This window comes from Chenopodium album, chromosome 8 (genome assembly GCF_948465745.1).
Source record: "Chenopodium album chromosome 8, dcCheAlbu1.1, whole genome shotgun sequence".
NCBI classification, from domain to species: Eukaryota; Viridiplantae; Streptophyta; class Magnoliopsida; order Caryophyllales; family Amaranthaceae; genus Chenopodium; species Chenopodium album.
In genome coordinates, this window is record NC_137841.1 from 3,349,939 (window position 1) to 3,366,738 (window position 16,800).

The window sequence follows — 16,800 nt, forward strand, 5'->3', positions numbered from 1 at the left end:
TTCAATTCAGTAAAAATTTGTAAACTTAAAAAAGAAATATAATAGAAAATCAGTAAAAATAATTTCAGTTTAGTAAAATTAATTTCAGTTTAATAAAAATAATTTAAGTTCAGCAAAAATAAGATGAAATGAACGGGCCTTATGTTTCCGGAAACAGAATGCTCCTGGGAGTCTTAGGGTAGTAAGGGTAATCAAGATGTCCTAGAACTATGTCCAATGAATGTCCGAATTTCCCTCAGCTATGCCTTGCTGTCCGAGAGCTAGGCCTGCAAAAGAGAAAGAAGGTTAACTGCCCCGGGGGTGTGACCCGGGAAAGCCCCTCCGATGCTTAAGTCAGCGTACGTACTTTCTAGTGAGAGAAAGTAGAGAGAGAAAGAGTACTTTAGAGAGAGAAAGTAGAGAGAGAAGGTTAGAGAATTAGAAAAAAGTTACCATCATATCAATGATTGGAGAGCTATTTATAGATGTACTTTCAGGTGGCAGAAGTTGTACTTAATTGGACAGATTAGGGGTAAATCCGTACTTTGCTCTGACTAATAATGGGCTGGATCATGGAGGGGTATTTTCGTAATTCCAGGTCAATGGGCTTAGGACAATGGACTAGGCCCAAACATTTAGCCCCACGCGTGATGTGGGAACGAGATCGCATGAAGTTCGGATATCACGCGGAATAGAGATGAAAGAAGTTGTCACATATGTTGAAGTAAATCCCGAGGTGTACTTGAGGGCTAAAATGAGCCCCGAGGGTATCTGAGGGATAAAAAGAGCCCCAAGCGACTTGCAAGGGTGAAAACCAGCCCCAAGCAATGCATAGAAGGTACTTTAATTCAGATGATTGAGCAGTTTTGAGAATTAAGCCTGATAATGGCTTAGGGATAACTGATGAAATTTCCATTTTCAGAATATTTTCTTCAGGCCGAGCCTCATGTATTTGCTGAAGGCATATCTTTGCTCTGATTTTAACTAAGCTTGGGAATTATAGAGATAATCTGATGATGAATCCTTGCTAATTAAGCTGGTAATTAAGCTTAATCCTTCAATGGTGACTTTCTGGGCTCAAGCATTACTTAGGCCCATTTGAACCAGGGTTTTGAGGAGTTGCCATCTCCTTAGCTTGAACATATGAATTCCCACTGTACTTTCATTTGCTTCTCACTCTTCTCATTTGCCTTAGAGAAATTCTCAAAAAATTCTCCCAATTTTCTCCCAAGTTCTTTTGAGTGTTCAAGTCACATCACCCAATTTTATATCAACAAGTTCATCCAAGTTCATCAAGATTTTCAAGAGGTATGTGAAAATTCTTCACTTTTGATTCGAATTTGTAGATTTGTTTGGGCGTTTATGTACTTGCAATTTCTGAAATTTTGATTTCACCTAGAGGTGTACATATTTGAACTATGAATTGACTGAATCCCGAGGTAGAATGGCTATGCCCAGCCGAAATTAATCATAAACGCTTGAGGATTTTTCTGAATTTTTAAGGGTAATACGAATTGAATCTGGGATTTTAATAATTTTCGAATTTTGAGTTTGATTTTCGGCTAGGGTATGCTTGGCATTTTTGAGTGTGATGTGATTGATTTTCGGGTTTGTGTTTGAAATTTTTATGAATTTTGAATTTTGGTGGGCTTGGTTGTAAATCAAGCTATAGAAATAAAGTCCTAGGAATCGAACCCTGAGGATGTTTGAACTTGGAAACGAATTTCTGCTAGGGATATGCTTGAATCGGATTTTGTATCTGGCACAACTTTTATTTTTATTTTTATTATTTATTTATTTTCGAGATGAACGTTTCTGAGGTAGGCCGAGGAGAGGGATCAGTTTTTTTGGGAGGTTGATTGTGATGTGCCGAGGGAGTAGGTGATTTCCGAGGGGGTCTCATGCCCAGCTCTCGGCTTTGATGCGGAGGGTGATGCGGGTGAGGGGATAGGAGAAGGTGTGAGTGAGAGCTAAGCTCGTCTTGGCTGAGGGGGTGCCAAGCCGAGGGGGTTGGTGTGCAGGCCGAGGGGGTCTCCGCGCTGCCCGAGGGGGGGGGGGGGCTGTGCAAGCCGAATGTCGAGGGAGGAGAGAAGGGTTGCCTTGAGGGTAGCTGTGCGGAGGCCGAGGGAAGAGTGATATTTGAGAGAGGCGCTCTATGCTGAGAGAGTAGGAGAGATAGAGAATGTCGAGGGGGGCGCGGGTGTGCCGAGAGGTGTGAGATGCAAGAGAGCCGAGGGGGTCGCGGGTGTGCCGAGAGGTGTGAGATGCGAGAGAGTCGAGAGTAGGCTGAGGAAAGAGTGAAGATGGGGGTAACATACCCAGGTTTCGGCCCTTAGTAGAATTTCAATTTGGGAATTTTTGAGGGGTTTAACTCGGGGTTTTTTTTTTTTTTTTTTTAAATTTGAGTGAGGTAAGAGAGGTTTCTCGGGTTTTTTGTGAGGTTAGCATGAAGGGAGAGTGCTCTGAGCTGGTGCGGCCGAGGGGGTGCATGGCGCGCCGAAGGGGTGGTCTTGAGTGCTCGAAGGGTGAGCTGAAAGGGCATACCTCTAGCCGAGGGGGTGTGAGGCATAGCCGAGGGCACTTGCTCATTTTTTCATCTTGACCCCTTACTCGAATTCGTTTCTCAGCTAGGCTTTTTCCTTGAGATTTTTCTAACACTTGGAATCTTTGTTGACATTGCAGGAGTATTTCTCCCCGGGGTGATTGATTAGCTTCAAGATAATTCTTTCGGCCTCTTTGAGTACTTGGTGAGTCTTCTATACTTAGTTTTTATTCTTTAAGTATCATATCTCCATGCTTAGTAATTTATTTGCTACTTTTTCCTTGTATGCTTGCTTGTTCCTCGGCTGCGCTTGTGATGATGTTAGGCTTAGAGGTACGTTTGTTGTATTTTTGTATGTACATTGAGAATTCCTCGGGGTAGTCTTGAGTTGAGCTATGCATGTATCATGAACGACCAAGCGACTCAAGATTACCTTGACCCTCTCCCCGGCCCTTCATCTTATGATTTGTATAAGGAAATCTGGGCGGGAGGAATGCTTGTAACAAATGTAATTGGTAGTAGTATTGATTCTTCTGTTCCTTTGGGTGTGCCTTATCCATGTGTGCCATCCCCACCCCCCGAGCATGATTTAGGCTTTGATTATTTTTTGCCTCCTTCCCCTTGGGAAGTTTCTCTTGCATGTGAACCGACTTCTAGAGATTCTTTGAACATATTGCTTATTGACGGAGTGGTGACAATGTCAAGTGAGGATGATACTTCTGCTTCTCTTAGGGCGCCGGTGGCTTTTAAACCCCCTGTTAGGAGAGTTAGCCCCTCTATGTGTTATCCCTCCACTACTTGGCTTAGGTCTTTGTCTGAGGGTACTAGACATTTGCAGACTAAGTACCACATTAGGGAGCCTTTTCTCATTTCCCCTCCTGGGGGTGATAGCACTGTAGATAACCCTCCCCCAGGGTGTATAGCTGTATATAGGCAATGCTTGGACAACGGGTTGAGATTTCCGCTACACCCTTTTGTTGAGGAGTTGTTGATCGAGTATAACCTTAGTATAACTCAGCTTGTTCCTAACTCCTGGTTGACGATCAACGCGTACATAGCCACTTTTAGTTTACTTGGAGCCTTGCACCATAACCGCCTTTAGGAACACACATAGGCTTCAGGAGGTCCCGGGTAATGTGGATAGCCATGGGTGGTATGCTTTTCATGATAGGGAGTTTTATCTCACTATAAACACTAAACCCACGAGTCAAAAGGGCTTTCGCCATACCTTTCTCTTCATTTACCATGCTGGGGGTTGGAGGGTTCCCCGAGATCATAGCGGAGTGCCTAGGGTTGGCTTGAACTACAATGTTCCTGCCATGGAGGTTGATGAGGCCGTGACGGCTGTTTGGTTGCAATCCTATAAGGAAAGAGGGTCCAAAGTGAAGCTTCCAACCATGTGGATTTTGAAGGATAAACACTTTCAGAAAGAGCGATTTTTTAGTGTCGTGGGCTTGAGCCACACCTATGATAGTGGTAGGATTTATTCTTGTTTACTTATGTTTTTTCCACTTCTATGCTTTCTCCTGGGCCTTGTTGTTCACTAACATATTTGTGCAAATGATGATTTCAGGTGTTGCCTTCAAGCAGTTGACAAAGAGATTTCAGAAGAAGATGTCGGAGGTGAACTTTCGAGCTGCCAAGGTCAAGTCCTCCATGAGGAAGGGGAACATGAGCATTCCTCCCCCTCCCCAGGTATGCCCCCTTCTTTGAAGTTGGTTTTATGAAATGTTGCTTTTTTACTGACTTCACTTGTGATTTGTTCTTTCAGAACCCGAAGAATTCAAAGCTGAGGAGGAAAACGGCTGAGAAGGGAGAAGGATCCTCCCAAGCCACCTCTAACATGGAGATAGATGATCTGGGGTCTCAGCTTGTCTCCCCGACCGGCTCCACTCACATCGAGCTTTTGGAGGCCGAGGGCTTTGGGGATCGAGGAAAGCAGCCTCGGGAGGAGGAGAGCGAGGAGGAGGGGGGGAAAGTTACGAGGATATGACCCCTTACTTTCCTGATTCTCTCCTCGGCATCACGAAGAGGGGTCGGAAGAAGACCATAAGGCAAGCCATGGTCCGATTCCCTTCGACTAAGGATATCGAGGTGGTGGAGAAGGATCCCAACAAGGCCATCTCCTCGGCCTTTGCTGGCGTCTTGAAGGTATACTTTGCTATACAACCTCAAATTTCTCTATATTTATTTTGGTTGCATCTAACCATCATCTTCTTGTCTTTTTGAAAATGTAGGCCGGTATGACTTTGAGTGTGCTCGCCGAGAAGTACCGGAGGGGGGCCATGCAAGATGTTGAGGGTCTCCGAGCTGAGCTTTCAAAGGCTAGGACCGAGATCCATGGCCTCAAGGAGGAGCTTAACTCGGCTCGGAAGTCGGTGAAAACGGCCAAGAAGGAGCTTGCTGATGCCCGGGAGGCCGGGACATCCCGCATTAAGGCCCTTGAGACTCAACTCAAGGAGGCTAAGGAAGGGAAGGAGCTGATCGCCAAAGAGCTGAAGGAGAGGAAGGACGAGCTGGCCCAGATGAAGAGTGACCTTGCCGAGGCTCAGAGGAAAGTGGAGCAAAGTCAGGAGGAGGTAATTGCTGAATGGAAGAAGTCTCTGGCTTGTGCTGATTTCCAGTCCGAGATTGGATACATGGCCTTTGAGGCGGGGATTGAGGATGCCCTGACTCATGTGCAGGTTGCCTTTACCTCTTTCGGTCTCCAGGATTCGTACCCCAAGGTACAAGGCAAGATTAAGGATCTTGTTCGCGAGGCCGATGAGGAGGAGCAGAGGAAGGTGCTTGCCGAGGAGGGCATGACCGAGGAGTAGCCCCTTGCCTTACTTTGACTGGTTTATCCTAGGATGTATTTTCTTTTGTGAGACTTGTGATATTTTTGTTAGAACTCTTCGAATTTCTAACTCGGTTTGTATATTTGCACCTTTAGCCTTTGCCTTTGTTTTTCTTATTTGAAGTAGATTTCATGTGCTCTTACTCCAGCTTGCTTTGTTTAATACTTGTTTTTTTGCTTGCTCACTCACCCCTAGGGGCCAAAAAGAAGCCCCTAGGCTTTTCAAGTAACCTAGGCATAAACGAGGGCTAAACGAGCCTTATGTTATTTTTGTAAGGACGTGATTTGGGTGAACATCCAGGGGCTAAACGAGCCCCAAGTTATGAGTGATCTAAGCTATCCCTGTTTGTTATAACAAAGTGAAAACGATTTTGGGGCTAACATAAGCCCCAAGTTATAAGAGTTATGCTTTTCCAACCTTTTAAATTAGGATGGGGGCTAAACGAGCCCCAAGTTATGAGTGATCTTTCGGCCAGGACACTATCTCAAATGCTTGAGTATAGGCTAGCATCTTGCCCCAAACATTGGAACAAACTTTAGTGTTAGCGAACCAAAATGCCTTATGCCCGGCATGTGGTGCTATTAAATGAATGTTAGCTATGCTAATGAGCGATATAAAAGTTTCAAAAATAAACTAAGTAAATAACAAATGCAAAATAAATGGGGCAAACATCCCAACCGAGGGTTTTTCATTATATTAACAAAAATATGAAAGTCATTACAATGATGCGCTATATTGAAGTTGATCTCCTAGCATCAGCTCTTATTGCCCCTAGGGCATCATTGTGATGAAGATGCATTAAACATAAAACCTCCGGAGGTTGTCTGCATTCCATGGCCGAGGGAGGACCTTGCCATCAGGGGTTTGTAAGCGATAGGTCCCGGGCGGACTACCTCTGTAATCTTATTGTAGGGGCCTTCCCAATTGGGGCTTAGCTTGCCCAATGCCGGGGGCCTGCCCGCAGCTTCACACTTTCGGAGCACCCAATCACCTTCAACCAGGGGCCTTGCCTTGACTTTTTTTGTTGAAATAACGAGTTATCCTTTGCTTGTATGCTATAGAGCAAAGCAAAGCATCTCCCCTTATCTCTGGGAGTAAGTCCAAGGTCAAGGGCTTCAGCTGATCATTCCGCTCGGGGTCATAGAAGGTAACCCTGGGGGATGGGATCCCAACTTCCACAGGGAGTACTGCATCACTCCCATATACTAAGGCAAAAGGAGTTTGCCCCGTAGCTTTTTTTATTGTGGTACGAATGGACCATAAGATCCCGGGCAAGTCATCCACCCAAGACCCCTTCGTGCCTTCCAGCATTGTCTTCAACCCTTTCAATATTGTTTTGTTTGCCGCCTATGCTTGGCCATTTGTCTGGGGTCGGCACACAACTGAAAACCTTGTCTTGATTCCAAAACGCCCACAATACTCTATGGTTGGCCCACTGTTGAATTGCCGACCATTGTCCGAGATTAAGATGCGGGGTACCCCGAAGCGGGTGATGATATTCCTCCAGATGAACTTCTGGACTTGTTTATCAGTTATAGTTGCCACCGGCTCAGCTTTCACCCATTTGGTGAAGTAATCCACCGCTACTATCAGAAATTTTCTTTGCCCCGAGGCTACGGGGAATGGCCCTAAGATGTCCATGCCCCAACGATCAAAGGGTAGGACTGATTGAATACTTGTGAGTGCATTGGCCGGAACATGGGGCATGTCAGCGAACCTTTGGCATTTTTCACACTTCTTGACAATTCTGGCAGCATCATCCCTCAGGGTTGGCCAATAGAATCCGGCCCTTAGCGCTTTTCCAGCTATAGTCCTTCCACCCTGATGGCTACCGCATGCCCCCTCATGAATTTCTCTAAGTACATAATTTCCCTCCTCCGGGGTTATGCCCTTCAGCGACGGGTGAGTAAAGGATTTTTTGTAGAGGATCCCATCATGAAGTAAGAACCACTCACTCCGCTTTTTGATCACTTTGAAGTCGGGGGTGTCTTTGGGTAGCTCCCCCTTTAAGCATTGAATAATTTGGTCCATCCAAGTTTCCCCTCTATCAATGTCCATGATAGTAGGCTTTTGGGTAATTGGCTTTTCTAGCACTTCCCACATGATGTTTCGGGGGGCTATCCCCTCAGCTGAGCTTGCTAATCGGGCAAGAGCATCAGCTTGCTGGTTCTCTGAGCGGGGGATGTGCCTGATCTCAAATTTGTCAAATGATCTTGTCAAGCCTTCAGCCTTTTCAAAATAGGCTTTCATGTTCTCTTCCTTTACTTCAAATTCTTTCGTCATTTGCCCCACTATGAGTTGTGAGTCTGAGCATACTTGAATGGATTTTGTCTTCATGAATTTGCATAAGTTCAGCCCCAAGATAAGAGCCTCATACTCGGCTTCATTATTTGATGCATGGAAGGCAAACTTGACTGCATATTCAAACTTATCTCCCTCCGGGGAGAAGATGACTAGCCTAGCTCCACTCCCGGCCTTATTAGACGACCCATCCACATAAAGAGCCCAAGGGGCGGAGGTGTCTGTTGGAGTAGGCCTATGAGCGCATTCAGTTATGAAGTCGGCTAAGGCTTGGGCCTTGATGGCCTTCCGGGGTTCGAACTCAATTCCAAAATCAGCTAATTGATCCGACCAATCCGTTATTCGGGATGAATGATTTTTGCTCTCTAACACTTTCTTGATTGGTTGGCTGGTGAGAACTTTGATCGGGTGTGCTTGAAAGTATGGCTTCAACTTCCTACTTGCCATCACTAAAGCATACTCCACCTTCTCTATGAGAGTGTATCGGGTCTCAGCCCCCCTTAGGGCATGGCTAACAAAATAGACAGGTACTTGGCCTTCATCTCTTTCCGCAACAAGAACCGGACTCAGGGCATAATCTGATATGGCCAAGTACACGAACAATGTTTCCCCGGGGAGGGGACTGACAAGCTTTGGAGTGTTCATTAGATGTTCCTTCAGTTGTTGGAAGGCTTTCTCAGCTTCCTCATCCCATAAGAACTTAGGCCTCTTGAGGGCCTTGAAGAAAGATAGACTCTTGTCCGCTGATCGGGATAGGAATCTCCCCAATGCGGCTAGGCAGCCTGTAAGGCGTTGCACTTCCTTCTCATTTCGGGGGGATTCAATGTCAAGAATAGCTTGAATCTTATCGGGGTTGGCATCAATACCCCGCTGATCAACCATGAAGCCCAGATACTTTCCACCTTGCACCCCGAAGACACACTTGCTGGGGTTGAGCTTCATTTTATATTTTCTAAGGGTCGTGAAGGTTTCCCTTAGATCAGCTATGTGGTCCGGACTTTCCTTGCTTTTTACTATCATGTCATCAACATAGGCCTCAACATTCCGACCTAGTTGCCCTTCAAATATTTTGTTCATCAGACGCTGGTAGGTAGCCCCGGCATTTTTCAGGCCGAAGGGCATCACATTATAGCAATACACCCCTTGGCTAGTGATAAAGGCTGTGTGGGCTTGATCCTTCTCAGACATGGGGATCTGATGATACCCAGCATTGGCATCCATGAAGCTTAGGAGGGCGTGACCAGCGGTCGAATCCACCAACCTATCAATCTTAGGGAGAGGGTGATCATCTTTCGAGCATGCCTTGTTTAAATCTGTAAAATCCACACACATGCGCCAAGAACCGTTGGGCTTCCTAACCAGCACTACATTGGATAACCACTCGGTGTATTGGCATTCTCGAATGAAACCCGCTTCGAGAGCTTTTTAACCTCAGCGGCTGCAGCTTTGTTTCTCTCCGGCCCAGCATGTCGGAGTTTTTGCTTGACGGGCTTGTATCCCTCCTTGATGTTCAGCTCATGAGTCATTACTTCGGGGTCTATGCCCGGAATTTCATCTGCTGTAAAAGCGAAGATGTCTTTGTACTCTCTAAGTACTTGAATGATTTCTTCCTTGAGCTGGGGGTCCAAGTTCTTTCCCACCCTTACGGTCCGAGCGGGATCATTCCCTAAGGGTATGCTTTCATCTTCTTCAATAGGCCTAGGCCTACCGTATTGCTTTGGATTCTCAGCCATGTAAATGCTCATGACCGGGTGCTGAGGTTCATCAATTTCCATGGCTTTCCTCTTGGCCCCCTTGTCCTCCTGATTGACGGAGCTATCAGGTGACTTCAAGCTATCTACATAGCATTTTCTTCCCTCAAACTGATCTCCAAATATCTTGCCCACTGATCCATCATCAGTCTCGAATTGGAGGAGTAAGTGATAGGTTGAGATGGCAGCCTTAACCCTATTGAGAAGTGGTCGGCCAAGGATCATGTTGTATGGCAGAGGGGTATCCACAACCAAGAACGTGTGAACCAAGCTTCTCCCTTTGTTCTTTTCCCCCAAACGAATAGGAAGCTTGATCGTTCCTAAGGGGTATACATGATGCCCCCCAAATCCCACTAAGGGTTTCTCCAGGGGTGTAAGATCACCTCTTCCAAAACGCATTTGCTCGATGCATTTCCATGTGATGATATCTGCTGAACTTCCACTATCTACTAAGATCTTCTTCACCTTAGCGTTGGCCACCTTCATATGAATCACTAAGGGGTCATCATGAGGCCTTTGGATCTTTTTTCCTTTGTCATCCCCGAATACCATGAGGGGGTCCTTCGGGGCAGATGAGGGAGTGCCGATATCATAGATGGGCTCTTCGAGCGACCGCAAGTGGCTTTTGCGTGCCCTGTTAGACAAACCCCCGGAGGCAAACCCTCCGGCTATGACATTGATGCTCAGGTTAGTGTCAGCTGGGCTATGGGATTCTTGCACTTCCTTGGCGGCCTTGCTTTGCTTATCCTTCGGGGGGGACTTGAGATATCTGTTAAGATTTCCCTCTTCAGCTAGCTTGTCAAGGGCTCTTTTAAGCTCTCTGCAGTTCCGGGTGGTATGACCGCACTCCTTGTGGTATTCACACCAAAGCTTCTTGTTCCTCTGTTCTATCGGCGTGTTCATGGGGTTAGGCTTAGGAAGAATAGCCTTTTGCTTTATGTCCAAGTAGATCTCACGCCTGTCAGCATTGTACTTGAGTCCTTCATCATCACTCTCAGCCCTCCTCGGCCTTCTATTCCTGTTGTCATGGTAATTATCTTCTTGCTTCCTCTTCCCCTTGTTGTTTGCTACGGGTGCCTTGCACACCTCACTAGCTTCAATGATCCTTTCATCTCTCTCCATGGCTTCAGAGAAGGTGCTCACCTTGTCATGGACAAGTTCAAACTTCAGCTTGTTAGACTTGAGCCCGAAGAGAAGGGCTGTGAAAGCGACATTGTCTTGGAGGTCAGGGATGAGCTGAGACTCGGTGTTAAACCTCTTGATGTAGTCCTTAAGACTTTCATTCTCCCCTTGCTTCACTGTCATCAAATGAACGCTAGTCTTTGTTTGTCTACTCCCAGCGATGAAGTGCTTTTTGAACTGAGTGGCTAACATGTCAAACGTTCTTATGCTCCCGGGGGTAAGGTTGTTGAACCATGTTTGAGCTATGCCCTTGAGAGTAGTAGGGAAGAACCTACACCATGAGGCCTCACACCTGGTTTGGACTCCCATTTGTGCTTTGTAAGCGTTCAGATGGTCCGTCGGGTCTGTCTTTCCATCATAAGGGTCCAATGTAGGGATCTTGACCTTGGGAGGAGTAGGGGTATTCATTATCTCCTGGCTGAAGGGGGTGATGTTCTTGACAATCCCAAGCCTCCGTGGCCTGGGGGAGGAAGAACGCTCGGGGATTTTACTTACTGAACGAGCGGGCTGATCGGTTCCTCTTCTTGGTCTGGAGGTAGCTGAGTGAATCATGCTATCTCGGTACCTTGTTGACCCATGCCGAGAGTGAACTCTAGTTCGACCTCTCTGGGGGGAGTTGTCATCTTCCCTAGAGTTCTCTCTCTTGGAGTTGATTATCTCTCGGGCATCTAGAGTGCCATCCTTCAGCCTTCGTTCATTGATGATCTATCTAACATCTCTTGGCCTGCTTAGCTGCCTTGTCTCCCGCTGGGGGTCATGGGACTGATTGGGCTGAGAGCGGCGAGGTGTCTGATGCTGAGGCCGAGAGGAGGCTTGATGGAGATGGGACACGTGAGGCGGAGGATTAGGCTGCGGAGCGCTCCTCTGCCTGCCTTGCCCCACCCCTTGGTTTATAAGTGCCCTGAGGCTTTCCTCCAAGTTTCTGTTGATTTGGGCTGCCAGCTGGTCCAAGTCTCGGCGAGTGACCACCTGGGGGCTGTTCACTTCTCTCTCAGGCTCACTATGAGTCCTAGGTAAAATCTCCTCGACTATGTGAGGGTTCCTAGCCGAGAGAATTGGAGCTTGCCTAATGGCATCTTGATGAGAGTTGCAGGGACGCCTAGTGTTCACCATGACTTTTTGCTTGTTGTCCCCACAGACGGCTCCACCTGTTTCCGGAAACAGAATGCTCCTGGGAGTCTTAGGGTAGTAAGGGTAATCAAGATGTCCTAGAACTATGTCCAATGAATGTCCGAATTTCCCTCAGCTATGTCTTGCTGTCCGAGAGCTAGGCCTGCAAAAGAGAAAGAAGGTTAACTGCCCCGGGGGTGTGACCCGGGAAAGCCCCTCCGATGCTTAAGTCAGCGTACGTACTTTCTAGTGAGAGAAAGTAGAGAGAGAAAGATTACTTTAGAGAGAAAGTAGAGAGAGAAGGTTAGAGAATTAGAAAAAAGTTACCATCATCAATGATTGGAGAGCTATTCATAGATGTACTTTCAAGTGGCAGAAGTTGTACTTAATTGGACAGATTAGGGGTAAATCCGTACTTTGCTCTGACTAATAATGGGCTGGATCATGGAGAAGAATTTTCGTAATTCCAGGTCACTGGGCTTAGGACAATGGACTAGGCCCAAACACCTTAGAATCATAATCAATTAGTCATCAATTACTATTTGGTGTAGTCAGTAGGAACTAACTGATCTTGGGAGTTGGGGATTTCTTTATCCTTGTTTCTGATGATGCAAGCAATGATTAGATTTATTTTTTTTTTTTTTTTTTTTTTTTTTTTTTTTTTTTTTTTTTTGCATCATATCTCTAGCAGTAGCTTTCTCAAACTTTATTGGACAAACAAAAGCATGATGTCCACTGATACATTTTATATATGTTTAGTGAAGCATTACTCTTTAAATTTACATTGGCATTTGTATAATTACATCATCATAGTTAACTAATCATTTTGAAACAATAGTTCATTGATTTACCTAGAAGAAAAATCTACCAGATGGAAGAAGTGTTAATTCGAGCCATTGGTTAGGTATGATCGGGTTTGATTGGGTCGAGTCGTTAAATCATTGTCCACATGCAAGTCAAAATCTAGATCATTTTTTAAATTAGGCCGAATTTAGCCGAGTTAGGACGGATATATCATGTTTTGCTATGCTTATAATCAATATCTACAAAGTTGTTAATACTAATCCTAATCCCTTTCAAGAACTTGGGGTTAGTTTGTTGGGCCTTTAAAATCCTCTTTATTCCCAACAGGTTAGTCCAATGTTTTAAATCAAGTCAACTCTATTTGAAGTACTTTATTGCGTCAATTAATTGCTCATATCAATTTATGAGCACTTGTTTTATAATTAAATAATTAATTCATTTAAATAAAATGAATCGTTTTAATTTATAAATAGAATATATAATCTATATATAAAAAAATATTATAAAAAAGGTATTACACAGGGTCAACGGGTTGGGATCAATATTGTTAAGATTTTCCCTGATAAGTTTATAATGGAAAGTATTTTTATACATTGAATACTTGCACTTACTGTTTCTTTTTTTTTTTTTTTTTTTTTTTAGTATTCTAACTTTCAAGTTTAAAGATTTCTATAAATACCTATCTTTTACTCTCTAAAATAATGAAGATAATGCACTGCGATATTCTCTATTTGTTCGTGAAATCAATCCCATTCTTAATTTTACTGATTTAAGTTATATATATTTCTTCTTTAAAGTTATTGATTTTTACTGAAATGAAATTATTTTATTTATAAACTTATTTTACTTAATTGAAATTATTTTTATTGAACATTTTTTTTAAGGTGAAGTGAATATGCCAGCTCCAATCTATTGTGCCCAAATAACAGCATGTATTAAACCACTTCCAATAGATCAATTGGAGTGGAGGCAAAGCTGAAATTAATTAGGGAATTGGAGTATTTATAGTTTCGTAAACAACAAGAGTCCTATAAGATATATATATAAAGGTTTTATATTTTCCAAAGTATAAAAGTCAAACTATGTAGACTAGGAAAGTTAATAATAATTACAAATTACTTATTTTATTATATGAATCTATATAATATTAATCATAAAATATTCAGGTATTACAATCTACCTTGTTTAAAACAAGCTTCGTCCCTAAAATTATAAAAAAAAAAAACTTACTTGTAAATTTGAGAGAAAGTAAAAATTAAGCCAGAGTTTTCTTTGTAAAATATATAGATATAATACTAAAATATTAGGGGTATTACGAAAACTTTCTCAAACTATAATAGTACATATAATTTTCCTAAGACTGTGTGCACACTTGCAATACAATTTATTGGAGAAACAAAAGCATGAGGTCCAATGATACAATTTATATATTTTAGTGGAGCACTATCTTTGAATTTGCATTGACATTTACATAATTACATCATCAAAAGTATCTAATCAATTAGAAGCAATAATTCATTGATTTATCATGTTGTGCTTTGTCTATAATCTATACTACTACTACCTCGACCATTTTTTTTTACACTCGCATATGATTCTGACTATGTATTGTCTAGCAATGACTCAATACACATTGTTTGGGTACCAAAATGGACCCCATTTTAGCCCTCTTAATGGGCTAATTTAAGTCCACAAAGCCATCTCTAGAAATGCCTAAAGTCCAATGCATCCCTAGTCTCCAAACTGATCTCGGGTTTGGGAATTTCTCTATCCTTCCCTTGATTCTTAGGAATTGTACTGTCCTTTAAGGCATCCTATTTTTTTGGAATGGTATAACTAAACAAAACTATCAAGTGGAAAATGATGCAAGACAAGCTAAGGAATGATTAAATTTTTTTATTTCCTCCATTTTTCTTTTATTGCACCATAAAAACTTTTTCATTTGTGATTTATCCATAAGGAAAAACATAGTTATTTGGGATCTAGTTGGATTCATCTTAAAATCTACCTTTCAAATATCAAAATTTATAATTATTACTAAAATATAATTAAAGATATTATTAGGCAAAGTAATCCATTGACATAAGTGAAATCACTCATGGTGCAATAAAAAAAGAACGGAGAGTGTTTCGGAATACAATGGGACCTTCGGATTGGTCCTTTCTGGTGGGCTGAAGACTGAACTCGGTCCAAGTTATGACTGGGCCGAGGGCTTCCTGCATAGCAAACACACGTAAACTGGTCTCGGGGGTTGTGCCGAGGAAGGCCCCTCCGATGCCAAAGTTAGTATAGTGTTTAGAGAGAGAAAGCTATGCAATAGTATTAATTGCTTGAGGTTCTTAGTGAATGAATGTAGAGAGAGGAGATTAATGGCTTTTATACCTTTGCACAATAGAGAGAGTGAGGGATAGCTCAAGTAGTTAGAGCTTCCCTCCTGATTCCAGGAGATCAGATCGATTCTCACCCCCGCCCTTGTGGCTCTCTAAACACCAAAAAACAATAGGAGAGATGGGCCACGAGCCAAGTGGGCTTGCCACGTTGACTGGACTATTTGACTTGACTTGGCATGGATTGGAGAGTTGAACCAGTGATACAGGGAACGCGAGACGTTGAGGCGAATCGCGATCTGAGTCGTTCGTACCGAATCGCGGAACGAACGCGACCCAAATCGCTAGGGTTCGCGACTCAGTTCGTAGTCGAAGCGTTCCCTTTTTAATTCTTCTTTAGCAAGGTCGAATTTCTGAGTCAATAGTGGCAAAAATTGAAGGTTTACAGTGTTTGATAATGGCGAGTTCGCGAGGTTGAAGATGATACAGCTGTTGAAGATGATAAAGTGAAAAAGAAAAAGTTGAGAGGGCATTATGCATGAGACAAAACTTCTTTTTGAACTTCTTACTATATTGGGCCCTCAATATAGGAAATAGGAATATATATTCATATAAAGTTATTATTTACACCTTTTTTTAGTTTACTGAGTTTTTACTATGTCATTTTTTTATGCTAAACTTACTAATGTCATTAGTCTCTAAGTCTCCTACTCATTACACTAGCTTATTGGGAACTTGAAGTCTTGAAAACTGAAAAGGACAACTTGCAAGTGATTAATGTTTTAACTATTTTTTTACGGGAAATATGAATGTTTTTTGGATGAAATGAAAATCAATGTTTTAATTTCAAATTAATTTTTAGTTTTTTTTTTCAGATTATTATTATTATTATTATTATTATTATTATTATTATTATTATTATTATATATATATATATATATATATATATATATATATATATATATTAAACTACACCCAACGTTCCCGATTCACTCAATGTAGTGTTTCCCGTTTCCGTTTCCGTCCCGCGTTTCGTATCGAATTTCGTTCCTTGTATCATTGAGTTGAACCTTGAGCTTGGGCTCATATTTAAATCATTTATGGACTGGCCCAATTGGAGTAAATTGGACCCAAACAGGAAGTATTCTTTTTTAGCAATATTGAACCACATATTTTAAATTTATTGCAAAACTTGTTTATTCAATTCTTCTGCCCGTAACTTTCTCAAACTTTACTGGAGAAACAAAATCATGATGTCCAATGATACAATCTATATATGTTTAGTGGAGCACTACTCTTTGAATTTACATTGGCATTTACATAATTATATCATCAAAGTTATTTAATCATTTTGAAGCAATAATTCATTGATTTATCTAGAAGAAAAAACTACTAGATGGAAGAAGTGTCAATTCGGGTCATTGGTCATGTATGGTTGGGTCGAGTGTAGTTCGGGTTTGAGCCACGTTAAATCATTGTAGCATGCAAAGTCAAAATTTAGATCAGATCAATTTTTTAATTAGGGCAAATTTAGTCAGGTTAGATTTGATGTATCATGTTGTGCTTTTTCTATAATCTACTACTTCGACCATTTCTTTTTTACACTCCATGTCTAATGATGAGTATGTACATCTATCAATGGCTCAATACACATTGTTTGGATACCACTAATTTAAGACCACTAAGGGCCTGTTATGTTCAGGTTAATTTCAGTTATGTTCAGTTCTTAAATCCTTCTCTCATAAAATATTCAGTTCAGTTCAGCTCCAATAAATTTTGTTCAATTCAGTTCATTTTAGCTCAGTTCAGTTCTTCAGAACAGGTCCTAAGTCATCTCTAGAAATGCACGATTCTGAGTATGTATTAGGCCTCTTAATGGGCTACTTTAAGACCACTATGCCATCTCTAGAAATGCTAAAGTCCAATGCATGCCTAGTCTCCAAAGCAATTTCTATGCACACATGGAT

General features: G+C 42.5%; 1 protein-coding gene across 1 annotated transcript; it reads right to left on the minus strand.

Annotated features, from left to right (window-relative positions):
• Positions 1–9,023: 9,023 nt before the first annotated feature.
• Positions 9,024–11,000, minus strand: LOC145642608 (uncharacterized). Its single transcript, XM_081693801.1, has one exon. It carries the CDS (start codon positions 10,998–11,000, stop codon positions 9,024–9,026), a length of 1,977 nt encoding a protein of 658 aa, XP_081549927.1.
• Positions 11,001–16,800: the final 5,800 nt, after the last annotated feature.

Excerpts from the sequence above, each read along its gene's own strand:
- LOC145642608 (XM_081693801.1), bottom strand. The coding sequence starts at position 11,000 with ATGAATACCCCTACTCCTCCCAAGGTCAAGATCCCTACATTGGACCCT.